Below are 20,469 nucleotides of genomic sequence, written 5' to 3'. Positions count from 1 at the left end.
CCCGACAGGCGCTGTGGGGCAGGGCAAGGATGCAGACCCCACAGCTCCTATAGGGCCCAGACCCCCCCTCCCCGAGCCCCAAAAGTTGGGCAGTTTGGTGACGTCAGGGCCTCGGCAGCCAATGGGCTCGTCGGGAGGTGTTTTTGGGCGGGGGGGCGGCGGCGCGCCGGGCGCTCGCCCGCTGCCATGCACAGCGCTGGGGCGCGGGTGGGAGCGCCGCCGCCTCCGGCCCGCAGAGGCAGTGAGCGCCGGGAGGCAGTGCGGCCGCAGCCGGCGGAGGGCACCCCCGCTGACGGTCACCCCTCTGAGGGTCACCTGCCCGGCCCAGGTGGGGCCATGCGGAGCGGAGGAGGCTGCTTCGGAGGCTGCTGCTGAGGGATGGTTGGTGTGTGGTTACCTCTGCTCACGGGTTCTCTTTCATCTGAGGACGCGTCTGGCTCCAGCTCTGTTCAACTCTCCGCCTCCTGGTACCGGTCGTAGATAACAGAAAGAAGCCTGAGCCCCAGAGGCAATTCCCCACCTTCTTCCACCTAACGTAACCTTTCCAGGCGCCTTTGAAGCTTTGCTGGTGCTCCGGCGATGATGGCAGTGGTGGGTTCCCTTGGGCTGTACTAAGAGCCTCTTGTTTTCTTTCTCCTTTCTTCTTAGAGGCATTTCATCTTTAAGGGCCGGCTGCTTGCGTGCACTTTTATACCCACCGAAGCGACCAAGAAACCATGTTGTTTGCTGGAAGAAGTGCGTTTCTGTGCCTTGGAATGATATGGAGCTTTTGGAGCTCTGCGAGTTGGATGCCTGTCGGAGGATGCCCACATAAATGTACATGTATTGCTTCCAACGTGGATTGTCACGGACTGGGACTCAAAACTGTACCGAGGGATATTCCCAGAAACGCAGAGAGACTGTAAGTAGAAACGGTTTCAGGGCTCGTCAAGTACTAGTGGAAGCACCTGGGATGAGTTTCTCAACACCTGCCTATTGGTGCAACATACTTGCTAAGAGCAGTTTCAGTAATCAAACATGGATTAATGTTTTTGGGAGGGAAGGGGAGGAGCTTTCCCGAACTTGCAGCTCTCCTGCTGCTGTTTGGCTTTTAAAAACTCAGCTGCTTTGAGAGTTTCACCTTTTATTTTTCGGGTTCACTTACCATCTGGTTGCTTCTGCATTCATTTGTCTTAATGGAGTTTATGTCTCTCACCTGTGGTGCTGCCAGCAGTAATCATTGTCAATGCAAGCACCAATTTACTAGGTGACTAGAAACCTGGGTGCTTTCACCTGGGGCTGGTAGCAGTTTCTCCTTGCTTTCTCAGCATGGTGACTTCATCACCATGGAAAAATCGACTACTGCCATGAACAGATTCAAATGGATAAGAAGTCCCATTAAAGCAGCCTCTAATTTCTGTCTTAAACTGCGGTGGGGAAGCTGGTTATTTGATTTCTAATCTCCTTCAGGGTTTATGTTAGTAATGTTGTGGGGCACTTCCAGACTCCCCATGGAAGAATGTAATGAATGTGTGCATAGAAATCTCCTATATCGTAACTTTTTATGAGTTTTTTTAGTTGACTTTTTTCCTTGCTTAATAAGTTTATAAGAAAAAAGCTAAAAGCAAACTTCAGTTCTCTGATGCAGTTTTGGCACTCGTTTGGTGCTGAGGACGGCATCTCTGACATTGCTTAATGCATAGCATATGGCACGTTTCAGAGAGTGCCCAGTGCTAGATATGAAGATGTCCAGAATGGAATGTTAAACAGCTTCAGAGGCTCTGCGCTGTGCTCCGGTGTGACTTGTGCCTGATGTGGGTTAGCTGATAACTGGACCGTGTTTCTGAACTTGTTTACAAGTGCTGTAGGTTGTATGGCCTGACTTCCAAATTCACTTCCTTCTGGATCATATTGCTAGGGAAACTTCGAGCTCTCAAGCAACTTTTCCTCCAAGAAAGGAAACTAGCTGAAGTTACTAAGCAAACAACGTTTTTGTGCATAGTCCTTGTAATGATTAAGTTATATCCCACAATGGAATTTTATAGCATCCTTGACTGCTGCTAAATTCATTTTATAGTGCTGAGAGCTCTTAAATGGTAGCAATATGCAGATAGATTACTATGCTGTTCTAACATCCTTCATGTTTTGTGGCTATATCAGGCTTCCTTTTCACCCCAGCTGGGTGAACAATAGTGTTCAGATGTCAGTGTTACAGAAAGCTTAACTTCTGTGTTCTTTCCAACTGATGGGTAGCAAAAACCCCAACCCCAAAACAACAAACCCCACAACAAACCAGTACCCAAGTAGCATGCCACTGTATGTATGGGTGATAACACAGAGGTTTTGTATGCTTCATTGGTGATGTGTGTTCTGGTGGTTTTAACACTCAAAGCCTAGCATTAAATGTTTAAATTCACAAATGTAAGGTTAGGTGGCACCCGAGAAGAGTTTCAAAATGCTCTTTTATTGCCTAAGCTTTAGGGGGACTGAATTGTGTTACTGGGTTTTCACTTTTGAGGGTACATAAGAGAGATGTTAACTTTCCTTGTCTGCTGTAAGAAGCTAAGCTAGAAAAGGAAGTTTCTTGGCTTTTGTATGTTAAGCATTAAAAAGAATGAAAGAGTAATCTCTGTGCTCTTGGTCCTGATGAGTTTTGGTGGTGTTTACAGATTTAAATTGCAGACGAATGGCTGCATGAAGAACAATAGCAGCTGTTTCACAATATTCAGTCTGAATATTTCACCTCAGAGTTATGCTACTGATGAATATGAAATGTAGCTGTGTTGTTGGGTTTTGGTTTGGTTTTGTTTGTTTTGGTGTTTTTGTTGTTTTGTTTTTATTTTAGATAGTGTATTATTGGAGCATTCCGTGACTGAAACCCTGTGGAAATAGCACAGGGTAGATCATGTAGTAACACATTATTCCATGTTTTACAATACTGGCTTCATTTTCCATCATGAGCCTTTCACTGGTTTTATAGTGTTCACTGTCATCTTCATTACTACTGTGCTTAAAGCTCGTATCAATTCTGTCAAATCTAGACTTGTACTAGTTGCATTAACTTGAGCTTTCTGAGGAAAGCACTGAGAGAAAGGGAAAACATTATCATCTTCCAAGTCTAAATTCTGCCTGTAGATCACTAGCCAGATGCTGGGTGTATTGGAATATCTCACTTTCCTCTGTGGTCCACAGCAACCTGTAACTCTTCATGATACAACACTGGGTTGATGTGTAGTCTTTAATTAGTCTAACTTGTAAATAATCCCAAATTGATTATAAAAGGTGTATTTATAAAAGGTATTTTTAAACTCAAGGAAATATGTAGATGTTGGGAATATTATTTTAACAAGTTTCTTGATGGGCACACACCAGGTTACTTTTTAGACTCTTGTGCTATGCAAAGTTCTTCACTTCTCTCTGCATTCTCTTCAGCTGAGAAGTGCACATACCTGGTCAAGTCAGAAAGCTTTCTTTAATTAATAAGAGATGTAATGATGCCACTTAAAGTGTTTTGCCACTAAGCTTTAGAATGATGTTTGTACAGATGTTACAGGTTGTTTGGGCTAGCGGAGCCAAGGGAAATAGTATTTAAGTTTGTGTCAGGAAAACTGCAAAGACAACAAGGAAAACAATGGGAAATGTCTTGGAGGAGAAGGGGAAATATGTCTTATTGTAAAGTTCTATTAAATGAACTTGTGATGATCTCCTGATACCCCGAGAAATGGGCATCACCAGAGCTTTGATTACTGTTTCTTCATGAGAAATGTGATGTGTGCTCTTTCCTCACTCCCTGAATGCTTTGAAGGAGTGTTTTTTGTAGAGTTGTTGTACCTGTGATGTCTGTCTTGAGGGGAAGCCACAAATTAACCAGTGATCACAGAGTTGTAAAACTATCCTAAACTTCATTTACACAGCTTCACTTTTAATAGCAGCTTTACAAATATAGCAAGTAGTATTAGGTTTATGTTGCAGTTTACCTAGTTATTACATTCTGTGATAGTCCTTTAATTGTGTGGTGTAGATTGAAGCTTTGCTCAGTTCGGTTTTGTGCAGAGCTAAAAGGAGGTGAATGCCGTATGCTGCTGCACAAAGGAATTGTTCTGTTTGGAGAAAGTAAGTGGAGAAACAAATAGTTGTCACTTCCAAGAGCTGCTTCCAATTATCTTTGCTCTAGAGAGGGAACTCTCAGAATAGCCAACATCTCACACAGGAGAGACACATGGATATAGGACTGAGATTTCCCCTACATTGCAAGATGTGATGAGGAGTCTGCACAAGAGCAGGGTGGTGAAGCTGACCTTGTGGCTGGTTGTCAGTATTTACCAATTCATCCCACATTTGTTAAGTAGCTTTATATCCTACCGAAAAGAGGAGTTTATAGACCTTTTGTGTTGTGAAGAACACTAATAATAGTTAAATTCTGGGGATGGGTGCAGTGATTCTTCTATTTAAGCTGATTTAAACTGATATTTTGTGCTAATAAATCAGAAGTTAGGGTTTAGAAATTAAGAATATGTAAATACATCCGTAATGATCTTGAATCTTTTACCTTATTGAAAAGCTCCTTAGAGAGCTCCTTTGTCAAACTCCTTTAACCAGAGTTTGTTTAGCAGCGCTTCCAGTCTTATATGTGATTATTTGTGTCATTTTCTTCAGTGGAAATGTTTTCTGTATCTGTACAACATTATACATGTGACTTTTTAGAACACTTAATAATGCTGATAGTCAAGTTTAGCTTGAGATGATGTGTAAATGCAGTGAGCAGATCAAAGCCACCTGCTTGACAGTTGTGCTCTTCAGCTCTGAAAGGAACAAGTGACATGGAGAAACTGCTCAGTCTTCTAGGTCAGTATCCATGTTCTCTTTGAATATGAGGCATGAGCCTTCCATTGATGTCTAGTTCAGCACATTTTGTATGTACGGAAGCTTTTTGGAGGATTTAGCCATGTTTGAGTTGTTGATGAATCTATACTTGGTGGCTTAGAGTCTTATTTATTTGATAGGTCTCCTGGGTTAGCTGTTGCTTTGTTTTGTTTGAAGGATTCTTTACCTTACTCAGTTGATAAAGCTTGCAAGACTAATCCATTCTGTGCTTTGTCTGAGTAGCTAAATTGAGTGTGTCTACATTTAGGTGCAATTTAGAAGCTTAGTCATCTGCTTACTCCGGAGTTTTCATGTGGTCTGGGGTTTCTGTTATACGAATATATTATTATGGCGTTTTTGGCCTAGGTGCATAGAGCTGCTGAAGTTGCACTGCCTTGTAATAAGTCTTCAACTTCCTCAGTTTTGTCTCCAAATTAAATCTAAGCTCCTGTCTTGAATGTTTCCATGTTACTGCCGAACACGGTGTTAAACACCTGCAGGTATAATTACCCTAACTCTCAACTGGAGTTGTTCTCACTAGGGATCACCATTCATCTGTCTGTAGTAACAGGCTACAAAACCTTGCACGGAACATGTCCAAATCTTTACTTTCCTAAGCCATGTGTCAGTAAGTAGACATACATGCCTCTGGCCTTGAGCTTGCTCTCAGAGCACTGATCCTGGGAAAACTTGAATTGCTTAATTTAATGTGGATACTTCCCTTTACTAACTTAATGCTGACTACTTGTGCTAGAGTGGACAGTGACGTGCCCTGGTGTAGGATCAGAGTCTTGCTCTATTAAATTTGTTACCTCGTTTTGAAGTGACGGAAACAGGAAGGAGGATGAAATTAGTTATTGTAATTTGGTAGCTACAGGAGCAAATAGTGACCATTGTCACGTTGTATTTGTTTGCACAGCTTTTGGTTAGATTCTGAGATCAAAGGCACCAGAGTACTTACTGCAGAGTTTTGTGATGAGTTGCTCTGAGTCTGATTGTGTTTCTCATTTCTTACTTCTGTAGCTGAGTGTTGATTCATGTGGAAGAATCTGGTGAGAGGAAAGTTGTCCCTCTAAAGATCACCTGTGTTCTTTTAGGAAGTCCTAAAATCTAGGTGACAAGTATTGCTTTTCCCCCCTGGAATCTGTGTATGAGTTCGGTGAAGTGTGTACCAAGTCAGCATAGCTTAACTGTACAGATGGATTGTGAGGCCAAAAATAAGGCAGTACTAATACTTCTATAGTCATACAGCAGTCTGTATAAAACCCCTTGTGTTGTGCACTGCCACTTGTAAGCTGATTGCTATGAAGTTATTTGATCATCATATCGAGTACTGTAAGTTATCTTTTAGTGTGAAGCATTTATTTTATTTCTTTTTTTCTTTCAGTTCAAGCATTTCTGGTTATACTTAAAAATAGCCTGTCCTGTACAGACACTAACTCCTGATATGCTTTGTTGCCTGCATTTCAGTGGGATCTAACTTATTCCTCAGCTTCCACAGAGCATAAAGAAAATGGTTTTCCCACAGAAATCTCACAGGATGCTTGGGGAGTTCTAAGGGAGATAGTGGAAAAGATCTTGGCTCTAATAAGGACATTCAGTGAGGAAGTTTCAGCCATTGTATGTGAAGAATTGAGCCTGTTTAATGGAGAGACTGTTCGGAAGACTTATATCAGGACATGTTCCCTCCCAGGCACACAGCTTGAATGACTTGAAGCTTCATTTTCCTACAACTCTTGATTTAGTTCTTGTGGTATCCCCAGTGCTTGATTTCTCTGGGCTGCCTCTTGCTGCAGCTGGTCTTTTTACATGAATTATCTGATTCTCTGTTCTAGTGGGGTCTGTTTTTCCTTGATCTTGAGAATTATTAATAAAGAATTATTACTATTATAAAGAATAAATAACTCTTAAAAAGATAATTCTTGAACCATGACAGAGAACAGAAGCCTTTGGTTACTATTGTTGTTGTGTTGCCTAACACTCGATGCACTAGAATTAACCAAAAACCATTTTTCTTCGAGTTCCAAGCTGGAATCCTTTCATGGTCACAATTGTGGTGCCCTGTGTTTTCCACATATTACATGGTAAGGACGGTGTGGTGATAAGATAAACTTTCTGAAGGCTGAACTTCAGTTGAGCTCTCCTCCACCTTTGGCTGGGACTGTAGTTGACCACCCAAGAATGTTTAATATATCTAATTCAGAAATAAATCATCTCCTCCCCCAGAAATTCCTGATTTCCTTTATTTTTTGTTCTATCCTTCTCTTTCTCTAAATTTCAACCTATCAGATGTAGCTACATCTTGTTACTGAAGTAATGGAAGCAGCTCTGTCCAATTGGGAATGAATTGTGAACTTGCAAGTTCTGGAGCTTCTTTTGTCTTGGGAAGTGTCTCCAGCCTCATGAGGCACTACACTGTAGCAAACTCCTTGTGATTAAAGGAATGTATCTTCCTTTCTAAGTTAAAGGGGAATGCTCAAATGCCTTATATGAAGTGCAGGCCTGCTGGTGGACTTTGGTCTTGATGCAAGCTTCACTGTGTCTGCAACTACTGAATTGTCTCTAATGTGTTAACCTCAGGAAGAGGTTATGTTCTCCATAAGTAACCTAGTACCTCTTAGTTCTGTTAAGTACCTGCTAGCTCTTGCAGCTACGGATGGATACTGACTGGGTCAGGTAAAGGATTTTGTGGCTCAGGATTGAAAACCTTTTCAACGCTGGCTGATCTTCTGTGGCTGGAGAGAATGAGTGACTGTGAGCAAGTATCCTTTTCTAGTACTAGCAGATCAAGGAGCAGTTATAAGTACAGCCAACTTTCTGGTGGAGGCTTGATGGCACCGGTAGAAATCCACATAGGTATCCTCTGTCCTGCAATTCGACAGCTCCTTAAAGTGGCTTTTCTTTTCCTGTTTGGCTTATGTTTTGCTCTTTCCAGGTCAAAGCAGTCTAGATTGTCCACTGCAAGTTGAGACAAAGCGAGTTTCTAACTTCATTCTTTGGATTCTTCTTCCTAACTCTCCAGGAGTTGGGGGAGCGAAGGGGGGGAGTGAATGAACGAGCTGTGTGTGGACTGGGTTTAAACCACGACAGTTGCCCAGGGAGGTTGTGAATGCTCCATCCCTGGCAGTGTTCAAGACCAGGTTGGATGAAGCCTTGGGTGATATGGTTTAGTGTGAGGTGTCCCTGCCCATGGCAGGGGGGTTGGAACTGGATGATCTTAAGGTCCTTTCCAACCCGAACTATTCTATGATTCTATAACTTTGGAGGAGAAAAGCTGAAGTGAATTTCAAATGCCAAAGTGTTCTGGAGACAGTGGCAATGCCATGGAGAATAAGTGACATGTGGCAAAGGTCTCTTTCCAGAGATCTGTAACACTCTATTTTCAAGTCTGTTTTTAATGTTGTCCAGCCACACATATTGGTTAGGATCTTGAATGGCTCTCACCAATAACAGGAACTACTTCCCTGTGAGAAATGGCCTTGTGAGCAACTGGCAGTCTTTTCTAATGGTACTAAATACATGAAAGATCTGTCTATTTACATAGGGGGAACAGGTCTGTGGTGTTGTACTCAGAATAAGTATTGATGAGTTGAGGGTCACATCTGTGGAAAAGATCATTTGATTCTTACCTCTCTGCTGGTTATTTTCAGCTCTCTCCCTACTCGAGCTGAATCTGGTCTGTTGGTTGTCTCTGTCAGAAGAAATTTGTCTCTCAGTTTTACACCATCTGATGGCTGCAATATATGTTTTGAATTATATAAATGTATCAGTACCAATATTGATACATTTTTGGAGCTTTTAATTAGTTTTTTGCCTTTCTACCTGTGAGTTACTTCTTTTTCTGAGGCCTTAACTTAATTTTCTCCCTCACATGGAAATGTTTTTAACTGGTGGCTGTGTTCTTTGTTTTTCTCTCACTGATGAAGGGAGCATTTTCAATCAATACCAGTTCAGTTAAAATGAGGAAGAAAACTCAGTGTTTTAAAGATGGTCTTAGTTTTTCATCAAACAACCTTGAAAACCCATCTGAAATGTAATCATAAGCTCATTTTGGGGTTTATCTTGCTCACCAGCTCACTTTTGCCTGTGTTTTCCTGCCTCTTGCGATACTGTTGCAGAAACAATTCTTAACTTATTATATTGAAGGGGCTTTTTAGGAAGCTTTCTATGCTTCCTGTGGAGAAGTCACTGATTGCTGTCCTGTTTCAGTGCCATGGGGAAGAACCGACCGTTGGGAAGTAGAATCAGGTTACTCAAGTGTATGTAGAGTCCAAGCAACACTATGAATTCTGGGAGGTAGTGTTCTTATTGTTGAAACCTTGCTGACTGCTATGTGGACCTGTGTTCATTCCAGTTGGAGATGCAAGGCTTTTATCAGTGATGCTGTATTGAGGAGTTAAATTGGAGATTTAACTTTAACATCCCCTCTTCTATTGCATGGGGATGCTGTAGTGACATTGTGCTGTGATTGTGCATACAAGGCAGTCACCCAAAAGAACAGGACAAATCAGTTGCCTGTAAGTTTTTGGACTGTTTTCTCTGTGTCTTCACAGTTGTTCCCATCTCCATTGACAGAAGATTGGTGGTTCTGTTTCTGCCAAGGCTCCATGTGAGTGGAGAGACAACTTGCTCTGGAAGTTAATGATTTGGAGATTAGTAACCCATTGAACAGCCTGAAAAGGTGCTTGTAGAAGGGGGTGGGGTGGTGATGATGAACTCCATTTCCAATAGGTTTATTGGTTAATATTATTTTCCTTCCATTTTGCTGTTCTTGCTTGGGAAGAGCTGTCCTTATTCTTCAACAAGAAAGGTTGTTTTGCCCAGTTTTACATTTACTGTAATTTTCATGATATCAGTTAAAAATGTGTGATACAATTGAGGTTCCTTTATAGCTGAGGACTCTGCCTGCTGTACTGGTCAGTACAGTTTCATCTGCTTGTCTTCATCCCTCTGCTCCTTTTGTCTTTGCTGAAAGCCATTTGGGACTTCTTTATAAAGAGCTTAACATGAAGAAATCTTGAACTATCATAAGGACGCTCCTAGGCATGATAACAAAAATGTAATAAATTCCGTATTAGTAAATCTGAGGTTCTGATCTCCAAAATCACAGCGCTATAAAATGCTGGGTTTAATGTCTGGCTCCAAACTAGTTTTTCCAAGAGCTATATTCTGTCAAGGCTGGCTGCTTGCCCGGGGGGAAAGTAAGGAAGCAGAGTGAAGGGGAAGAAGAGTATGGAAATGAAACCTTTCAAAAGATAAGGGTTTAACTATCATGGAAATACCAGGCTGAAAGCAGAGGGATGGATGCATTCTTGTGTGTGCTAATACTGAGAAGACTGTTCCTTAATCCTTGGGGTTTATTTTTCAGTTGGTCTTTTTCCTTTGTGCCTGTGGCAGGTGAGGGATGTGTTAGTTAACTTGCACAAAACTAATGTATTGGTAGATTGTGAAGTATTACCTGTGTGTGTTTTATGGGACCCTGCTAAACAACCCTGACAGGTTCAGAAGATAGAGGCAGTGAGTTGTGAGCCTTATGCACTTTCTCAGGTCAGAGTCAAATTAAGGATTTAAGTCAATTCAGCCAAGCTGGCCTCTTGTACTGTTGTCACTGGCACTTTCTCTGGGTGTGCACTGATAGATAATGAGCACTTCTGATGCTTTAGCAGCTTTTAGAATTGAGGAAGTACTCTGTTGGCTGTCTAGCAAAAACGATACTAGATACTTTGCTGAGGGCACACTCAATCCCACTGTCCATGTCACTGACAAAGATGTTGAACAAGACCGGTCCCAACACCGATCCCTGAGAGACACCACTTGTTACTGGTCTCCAGCTGGATACTGAGCCATTGACCACAGGGGACTGGGGAGGCTGGGGAGACCTTATTTTAAGTACCTTTTTTAAACAAAATTGGCATTCCAGAAAGAAATGGATGAAACACGTTTGCTTGTTGAGGGTGACAGTGGTTACAGCATCACTCAGCAAGGTGGGAACTTGTGGGTCATGAGCTGCTCTGAAATAGCTGTGGAGTAATGAGAAAAGGCTGCCTGCCTCATCCTGTTGAAGTGGTAGAGCTGGTTGGAGATGGTGTTTTAAGAATATAGCTGGGGAGCAAAAAAGGGAACTTCCTATAAGGAAATAGCACAGGGAAGCAATTGTGCATTTCTGAAATGCCCAAATAAATGCAGTAGGGAGGTAAGCTAGAGGTAGGAATGAAGTGTTGAAACAGATCACAGGTCAAGTTCTTGAGCAAAGAAAACTTGTTTTCTAGGACTGGAAGTAGATATTGAGAAATAAAGCCCTAAGGCAAAGGCTGTCTTTTCAGAGTGAGATGAAAACACACATCTGGATGTAAGTTTCTCAGATAAGAATGTGAAAGTATAAGAAACAGCCCAATGATCCTTTGGAGTTGTGAGTTTTAATAGATAACACATGAAATGGCAGCAAGAGATAAGGAGCAATCAAAAGTGGTTTATGGATTTTTTGGGGCTTGTGTGTGTTTGGGTTTTTTCCTCTGGGATGTTCTTTAATTGCTTAGGAAGTTTTTTAGGAGTTGAAATGAATTGTTCCCAGCTGATGTTAACTTCATCTTAAAGAACAGATATTTTCCAAGGTTGGTCTTCTGTAGTTCTTAGGCATATAATAAGCTTAGTGCAAAGTGGTTTTATAGGCATGAATAGTTTAGTAACTTGGAAAATCAAATACATGTGCCAAGTCTTATTTAGAAAATCTCTAGTTTTGTGTTCATTTAGCAAACACTGCGGAGTCAATTCAGCTGTACTTCAAGTCAGCTGCTGAAAACCATACGTTGGAAGAGAATGGGAGACAGGGAGGGTGGGAATCTGCTTGAGAATGATGTGCTTGTGGTCGTAACATCTGGACATTAACTTGGTCAAGTGAACACACAACTTTGCTCCAAATTTCATTTGATGTATTAAAGCTGTCCTACACCTTTTACTGCAACTTCTTGGCTTTATCTGCTCCTCAGTGGCTCCAGTAGACATGTATACTCATGGTGGTGGTGCTTGGAAGGGATGGAGTTGCTGAGACTGAATGCTTCTTAAAGAAAAAACCCAGCAAATCCTGAACAACAGTGAATAAAACCTAACACAAACCGAGATCTCTATTGCCTTTCCAGGGAAAGATCTCCTGGGAGGAGTTTCTAGTCTGTGCATGTCTGTAAGTGAGTAAGGAGATGAAATCAAAGCTTGAATTTCATGTCAGGCTTCACTAAAATCATTTGTTTGTTGGTGGAACTTTTTCCCTAAGTCATGAAGAATTCCAGTAGTCAGAAGTAGGTATGAAACATTTCAAGTCCTAAGCATCAAATTGTGTGTGTTAGTGAAGAGCACCTCAACAGCCGTTTCTGCCCAGGGAGGGGGGGGAGGTTGGAACTAGGTCATCTTTAAGGTTCCTTCCAAGCATTCTGTGATTCTTCACTGCTTTATTTTCAGTCACATACCACATGGTTAAGAGAAATAGACATGAATGCAAAGGGCAGATACTGTCTCTGTGGAGTGAAGAAATGGGAGTTTTGCTGAAGTTTACATGCAATGTGGTTTTTTCCCTGGGATGAGCCTGTTGTGGTTGACTGTGTATGGAATTAAACACACAAAACTAACAAAAGGCAAGTGTATAGAAGTGTCAGGGCGAAAGCCAATCTTGTGAAAAAGACTTTTGTCAGTTCTTGTTTCTCACTTCGTTGCATTCTGTTCTATAAGTCCTTAATTAACATTAAATTAGCATTATATACTAAGTTTTGGGTAAGTATTAGTGTTTGCCATAAACTGCAGTAATTGTATTAGCTCTGAAGAATAGAATGCTCATGCTTCCTAGATGATGTTTCTGAGGTCAAGTTATCATCGTGTATTTTACATTGATTTACAAGGTATTCCTATTTGCGATAGTGAGTGTGAACTTATTTGGGTAACCTTTAAAAAGTCCACAAGTGATGGAGATTGAAGTGCAAGCATGTACCTATTCATATCCTGATGAGATTGTTAAATAATTGAGGGAAAATATGGCCCAAAGGAATGTTTGATATTGTCTGACTTACACCTGGGTGACTGCTTTGTCTTTGCTGGACTAGCCCTGACTGAGGAAGCCACTTGATGTCCTTATACCCAGCTGGAGCATGCTGGATATGAAGCATGACCTACAGTTAGAGGCATTAAGTAGGAATGGTTAAATAAAATCAAGAACTTAAGTAAAAAATAAAGGGTTTGCATATGCATTTGTTAACATGTTTGGGTCATTTTATATGAATGAAAAGGATCCTTGAGCTAATATGACACAGTACTGTACTTTGTAATGTGCACATCCTTGCCTTTTCATATTAAGTCATGTTTCTGTAGCAATTGTATTTTAAAATGTTCCATAGTTTTCTATGTGCTTCAGGTTTAAAGCTTTCTACTAATCCCTTACCTCAACCCCAAGCAGAAAGCAACAAACGTTTTACCCTTTTCTTTCTGGAAAATGTAGGATCATGGAATCCTGAAGGCTGGGTGGGATTTCAGGAGGCCTCCTAGTCCAGCCTCAGTTCAGAGTAATGTCAATGTGAAATCCAGACAGGATACACAGGGTTTTATCCAGTTGGTCTTGAAAGCCACAGCACCTTTATGCAACCTGTTCCACAGTTTGACTGTCCTGATAGTAACCATTTTATTATGAACAGCAGAATCTCCTGTTTCAATTTATGATCATTGTATCTGTTATTCTGTGTACCTCAGTAAAGAGCCTTGCTCTGTCAGAGTAACTCTTCTGGAGGTATTGGAAAGCTGCTCTCCAGTCACTCAGAGCCTGCCCTTCTCCAGAGTAAACAAGCAGAGCTTCCTCAGACTCAACTTACACAGTCAAGTCTCTTCATTATATTTTTGCTTAAGTTTATTAACCTCTTTCTTTGAGTGAGGGGCACAACACTGGGCACAGTATTCCCTGTGCAGCTAAGACAGTGTTTTCCCTTAATGCACAGACGTTGTTTCGGCATAGAAGGCAGTTGAACTGGTCAAGTGTTACTTCACTTTAGTAAATCTGTGGGATATTTTAAGACATCGTAAGTGTATCCAGAAATTGCTTCCAGTAGTATTGGCACTGACTTTTCCAGTGACCAAAATGAGGGTGGTGCTGACCAGCTGGCACTTCACCATGGCATTCTTTTGAATGTTTCTGAAGACACACACAACATTTACTTGTATCAGAGATGTCACAGCCAGGCTGCACTTGATCAGCCACATCTCTCTGAACCAACAGATGCATTCTGTCTGTTCTCACAGGCTTGTAAGGGTCAGGGTTTTTGAAGAGATGCTTGACTTGATCCTCTGCCCCTACTTGGCTGTTCCTCTCCTCCTGGAACCTTATCTTTAGACACAAAGATTTGGAGGCTGTGCCAGTAAAGAAGGCATTGAATACCTCAGTCCATCACTAAACAGTCATATCATCTTTATTCTTCTATAGCTAATGTACTGCTGGAAGCTTTTCGTGATGACCCTTGCCAGTTTGATCTAGTTGAGCTTTGGCTTTCCTAATACCATCAATTATTACTTGTACTTCTGTACTCCTTTGTACTGTAACCTCTCTTCTGCACTGGAGCTCACTCATGAGATGCCAGTTTAGCCTAGGTGGTATTCTGCTATATACGCTCATTTTCCTCAGTGTCTGGATGGAGTGTTCTTGTGCTAAGGTTACTCTAGGCTGCTTCCACAGGATTTCCCCCATCAATACCCTGAATTCTGTAAGAAAATTCATCATTCTTCATCCCTGAAGTCTGGGCTCATGCTTTGCTCCTTACCGTCCTCACACCCCTCAGCATTTTGAATGTCACTGTCATAATCACTAAAGCCACTGAATATCTTGCCCCCAATAACCTCATCATTTGTGAGCAGCAGATCAGGAAAACTTCCCCATGGTTGGCCCATCTAGCATCTCTTTTAGGAAGCTGTGTCTGGTACCCTCTGGAAACCTCATGGCTTGTTTGCCTGCCCCTGTGCTACCTTTCCAGTAAATGCTGGGGAGATTCGGGTACCTCAGAGAACCAGGGTCTGTGATCTGGACGCTTTCCCCCACTGCTTAAAGAGGAGTGTTGTTTCCTCCTTCACTCTTAGTGGGTGGCTGCTAACAAATCCCTACGATGTCACTTCCAGACCTGCACGCTCAATGGGATTCTTGCCTGGTCCATAGAAGAGCTCCTGACATTTGGTCTTGAAGGAGCAAACAATTATTGATTCCTTCATATGAGGGACAGCCTCTTCTTCTCCTCTTCTTCCTTGCCTATTTTTACTGAGTACCCAGTATTCAACCATCACCACACATACACGTTATTACATGAGCTCTCCCACTATGTTACTTATTCTAATGGTGGCTTATTTCTGCATTTGTAGCACAAAACCGAGCTCTTCCTGCATGTTTCATAAGCTTTGTATTTGTGTAGTGGCACATGGGGTTGTACCAGTACAACCTCCTGACCTGTTTATTCTTCTTCAGGCTTTCTTTATCTTTCACAAGGGCACAGATGACTTTGCTAAGGGAGATCTTGAGTACATCAGCAGTAACTACAAGACCTTGGGGGCAAAGGTGGAGGGCATGGAAGTGTACCATGTACTGTTAGAACATTATTCTGCTAGCATAACATTTCCTTTATAATAAAACCTGTGAACTATAATAATCAGTCAGGAGTTCCTGCAGGCTGGGACAAACATGTATTTCCTTGGAAGAAGCATAGTGCTTAAATTCCTCAGTCTTTTCTGCTGCTTTCTGCAGGTCTCAGTGTGCCTTTCAACAGCCATCTGCTCAGTGGGGAGTCCAGACACTGCAGGTGGCAAAAGGTAGTTTTTTCATGGTGTTTTTTAACACCTATAGTTTGCAAAGTCATTTTTCTTACTTTTATAAGGATGAGGTCAGAAGCGTGTTGACTGCAAGCAGTTCCAAATCATTTGGACTCTCCATGTGGGTCATTAACTGAGCGCTGCTGTAATGGGCTCAGGAATGGATAGGTTATTCACAAAATTAGGGCACTTAACCTCAAAGATCAGTTTTCCCATTGTTAGACAGAAAGAAAACAGTGTGAGTCAGACCTGAAAGCCTTCTGCAATCAGAAGGAATGATCTAATTTCTTTGAATTAAGAGCTGTATCATGTAGGTGTGTTACAGAAGCACGATGGACTGCAGGAAAGAATTTGTACATTCCAGCTATTGTGTGGCTATTTAATTACTGCTTAATTTTTCTGCAGACTGAAACTACCTAGTGCCATAGGTGTGGTGCAATCCAACAGCAACAACATTTATTAAGTGTTGGGTTGTTAAGTTTATTGTTGTTCTGGTTTAACATGGATAGCAAGCGATAGCAAAGTGTCTGTGTCCCACTGTTGTTGTTAAGACGTTCTGTGCAGTACCCATTTCTGGATCTATGCAGTGTATTTCTGAATCCTTTCAAGAACTGGTGGTTGTGGTAGGGCTTGTTTTTTCTCTGCTGATGTTCCTCCACATATGACTTCATCTCACTGCAGATCAGAGGAAAGGGGTCTATATTCTCTTACCTACAAGGTAGGTATGTCTCCCCTTAACCTGTTATTTAAGTTCAACAAGGCCAGTTGTCTCTGCTTGTTGTGTCCTACAGCTTCCTGATAGTCTCAGTAGCCCTTTCCTTGGCTCTCTCCGATGTACCAATAGCCTTTCTTATAATGGAGAGCCTGAAACTGGGTACAGCATTGCAGATGAGCTGTCAGAAATGCTGAACACAAGAGATCAGTCCATTTGTCAAATGCCTTCTGGCTACGCTCTGCTACTACAGTCTGTTTGGGGTGACTTTTAGTGTGCAAGGGCACACTACTGATGTTTTGTGGCCCGATGGGACTCCATATAACCATAAAACAGTTTGGATTGGAAAGGACCTTTAGATCATCCAGTTCAAGTCCTCTGCCATGGGAGGTTCCTCTTCTGCAGAGCAACACCCTAACCCTACTACAAAGCAGCTCCCTGGTCAGACAGTGCCCCACCTTGAATTGCTGCATGGGGAGGATTCTTTTAACTTAGCTGATGTGAAGTGTTCAGAGAGTACCACTCTTCCAAGAAGCCAGAACAAAAATAAATCCCTGTGCTCCTTTGCCAAGTCAACTATTTGTTTTGAGAAGAAAAAATTGCTTAAAAGGTCTTAAATGGAGATGGGAGGTACTGTCTGCCTTAAAATATGGGATTACTTCAGCTGAACATGATGTTGAAGATTTCTTTTTTCTTTATAAGTGATACTCAGACTTGCCCAAGTGATTTGGAAGCTAATGGAGTTTGTGTAGTTCATAAAATCCAGTTCCAGGAGTTTATTTGCTGCATTGCAAAAGCTGAGATGGAAATATGTTAAATGTGGAGATATGCAGATTGTGCTGCCAGAGGGCTGCAGGGTAGTGCTATAATTGAGTAGTTTATCATGGTGACTTTGAAGTTCTTGGATTGAAGGCATAAGAGAATTGCTGAGCGCTTACTATAGGGAATTATAGCCATTTAAGGTTAAGAGGGTAGTGGTAGTCCATACCCATTAAAGACAAATTAACTCCATAGCAGAAATCCTGGAAAATGGTTAAAATAATAAAACAGATACTGCAGAGAGTTTCCAGAAGCTCTTCTGTGGACACATTCACACATGGCAGTGGGTTTTTCCCCTTTTAATAGGTGTGGTTGTTAGCATGTTCCCAAGCTAAGAGGAAAAGGACTTGTAAAGAGAAGAAGGCGGCTTTACTGAAGAACCGTTTGCTTCCAACCTCGCAGGTAGCCTTCATAACAATCCAGAAGGTATTCTTCATGGCTTTAAGTTTGTGGAGTGCAAGTGAATGGTTAACTTACCTGTGAAAATGCATGTTTCCCCTAGCTCAGATGTGTCGTGTTGGTGTTCATAGTTACCTTGCCTAAGGACTGGGGGCTGGGAAGAAACTCAAACAGGAACATTTTCAGTGGATGACTCAGCTGTCATTCTAGCAGGTGGCTTGGATCCACAAAGTCCTTTAGCACTGTAATGGCAGAACAATACAAGCCTTGTTTCCCAGGAATGTGTGCTGCTGGAGGTAGTTGGACCAATTGCGCTAACGAAAAATATCACTAACAGTTTTGAGTCAGGAATCGGGATTCAGTTGTTATCACTTCAAATTTAGCTCCCACATTTTGCATGTTGCTGCCACCAAGTTGATTTATAATTGAAAATTAATCCTTTGGAATGTTTTACAAATGAATCATAACAAAGCATGTGTGTTACACCCTCACATTCGAGGGAAGGTTGTTTTTCTGTTGTTCTTCATGAGCTTTTTGAAGTTCCAAGAGTTAGGTCCTGGCTGAGGGTTGTTTTAATGTCAGTTTTACATGATGGGTTACGCACTGACCTGTTTGGTTCTTAGGGGAAGGGAGAGATGGTTATTAATTCCCAGTGAGCTGCCTGTGTGACATAGCAGTTTTGTGTGTCCCTTGCTGGAAAATGCTGACCAATAAGATGAAGACAAACGCATCTTCCCTGCAGGGTACGTGGGGTGTTGAATTAATCGAGATTCTTTCCACAGTGTTGGGGTTTATGCTGATGCTCTTGTTTCAAATGTGACACAATGTATAGAGCTTTGAGCTGGTATGTGGTAGCCACTTTGAAAACTTAGCTGGAACAGAAACTAAATGTCATATTTGAGGTTATATGACTGGAAATGCATACATACCTTACTTAGGAAGCAGTTGGACAGGAAAGAATCCTAGTGCTGTTTAACTTGGGTAAGGGCTGTCCTTTGAAGTGCATGGCAGTTAATTTTTCTTAAATACAGTATGCAGTTCCTATACTGCTCTTACTGAATTCTTTGAACAAACATCTGAGGACTTGAATGAAGGTGCAGCTGGTGCTCCAGATTCCCATCTCCTTAGAGAGCAGGTCATTTTCACTTTGCATGTATTTCAGTTTTTGCCATGTCTTCCTAGCTTAAAGACAAATGGATTAATACATACTTTCTGATAAACTTCCCATCTTGGACCTGTGCTTGTCATTGAGATGCAAAATCAGCTGCTGTCAAGGAATTCTTGGACATCGGAGGTGATCTTCAGTGTTGGTGTTAGGAATGCTGCTGTGTTTGCCAGATTGGCACCTGAGAGTTTGCTGAAAAGGAGGAAAACTTCGTTGCTCTAGAACATGTATTGACAGTCAATGCTTGTAACCAAATGAAAGAATTGTGGTTCTTCTAGAAAGAGAACTAAACTTCAGCAACTTGTTTCCGGACCAAAAGCTAACGGGGTTAGGCCTGGAGTCTGGTGGTTTTCCACATCAGAGCAAATTGTAACTTAATACATGGAGTATAAGCTTGTCTCAAAGTGAATGCACCTCTTGAAGGAAGACATCAGACTGAGAGTCTCTTGTGTGCCTGTGAACCCGGACAGTGCCCATACCTCACAGGCTTAAAAAACAAATCTTTGGGCACAATCTTTGGATTATCTTGGAGACTATAATACATATGGGGTTCAGCAGGTAGCAAAATGATGTCTGAGTAATGGAAACTTGCTACAACCTGGTAGCGCTTTGTGGTTTTGTATCCTTGTATATAAAAGGATTGAGATACTGCATAAGGATTCTTTATTCTAAGTATTGAATTATTGGTTTGAAGATTATTGTAAGACTTCAGCATCTGCTTTTCTTATTGGCTCTTTTGTAAGAATGCTCATGTTCATTGCAGTGGTGATATGTTGTCAAACACAGTTCTGATCTTATATATTGGACACAAAGAGGCTATGTAAGAGGAGCATGTGTTACTTGCTAACGTACGTGAGTCTGGCAGACAGAGTCATGTAACGTGAAGTGACAAGTGGATTTATTTCTCAAGTCATAAACTTCCCACAGTCCAAGGAACAGGGTGGGGAGTCGGAACAGTGTCCGGATGTTTTGGAAGTGTTGAGTGGTGAAGCACAATGATTATCAACTGAAATTTCAGCAGTGTGACAGAGGAGATGTGTGCATTCCTGGTGCTGTTTGAAGCTGTGTATTGGTATGCTCCAGAGAATATTGGTGCTTTAAAACACTTTAAAGTTTGTCTTAAGTTCACTAGATTGTCCTTAGAGAAGAGTGAAAGCTGAAGCAATTTGGAGGAATTCTTGCTATGAAGCAGGATTTGCTCCACTTGCTCCAAGCATCCCTGCTTGCATTAAGTGCGTATATTATGTGACTTAATCTTCAACAGCTACAAAATATGTATTGAATTAAATTGTTATTAGAACGTAGCAGGACATATTTATGAGTAGAATTCCCTTTAATAGTTCATCTGAAGTCACTTTCATGGTGTCTTGTACCATTTTAGTCCAATTCATGTTTCTGTTCCCACTGAAATGATTCCTTCCATGCCTGCTTTCTGAAAGTGGCCACACCTGTATTGTCCTTAAAGTGGTACATGCTAAAAGGAAACAGAGATCAACAAGAAAGACCTGATACCAACAGCTTTACTAAAGCTGGTGTGGATGACAGTTCCATTTTCTTTTAAGCAAGGGATATGAACTTTGCTGCTGACACACTAGAAGTGACCTGTGTTCATTAGTGGAGTTTTCTCTGATATTCTTAGATGGTGGGACAATCTGATCTGGACATGATATGACAAAGAGTACCAGCTGGGATTGTATGTATGTGGGGTGGGGCA

At 41.6% G+C, this 20,469-nt stretch overlaps 1 protein-coding gene across 2 annotated transcripts in view; it reads left to right on the top strand.

Moving 5' to 3' along the window:
• The first annotated feature begins 218 nt into the window (after positions 1–218).
• Positions 219–20,469, top strand: part of SLIT3 (slit guidance ligand 3) — a 499,607-nt gene continuing 479,356 nt past the window's right edge. Inside the window, exons 1-2 of one of the 2 annotated variants that reach the window (XM_034066703.1) lie at positions 219–385; positions 649–901. In XM_034066703.1, the coding sequence (XP_033922594.1) occupies positions 717–901 (185 nt within the window). In that variant the 5' untranslated portion in view covers positions 219–385; positions 649–716. Of the gene's footprint in view, positions 468–648; positions 902–20,469 lie in introns of both variants that reach the window. The other variant, XM_034066702.1, reaches the window with a different exon arrangement.

This window comes from Melopsittacus undulatus, chromosome 10 (genome assembly GCF_012275295.1).
Source record: "Melopsittacus undulatus isolate bMelUnd1 chromosome 10, bMelUnd1.mat.Z, whole genome shotgun sequence".
NCBI lineage: Eukaryota > Metazoa > Chordata > Aves > Psittaciformes > Psittaculidae > Melopsittacus > Melopsittacus undulatus.
Note: the sequence above shows the minus strand (reverse complement) of the source record. Positions and strands in the feature narration are given on the sequence as shown.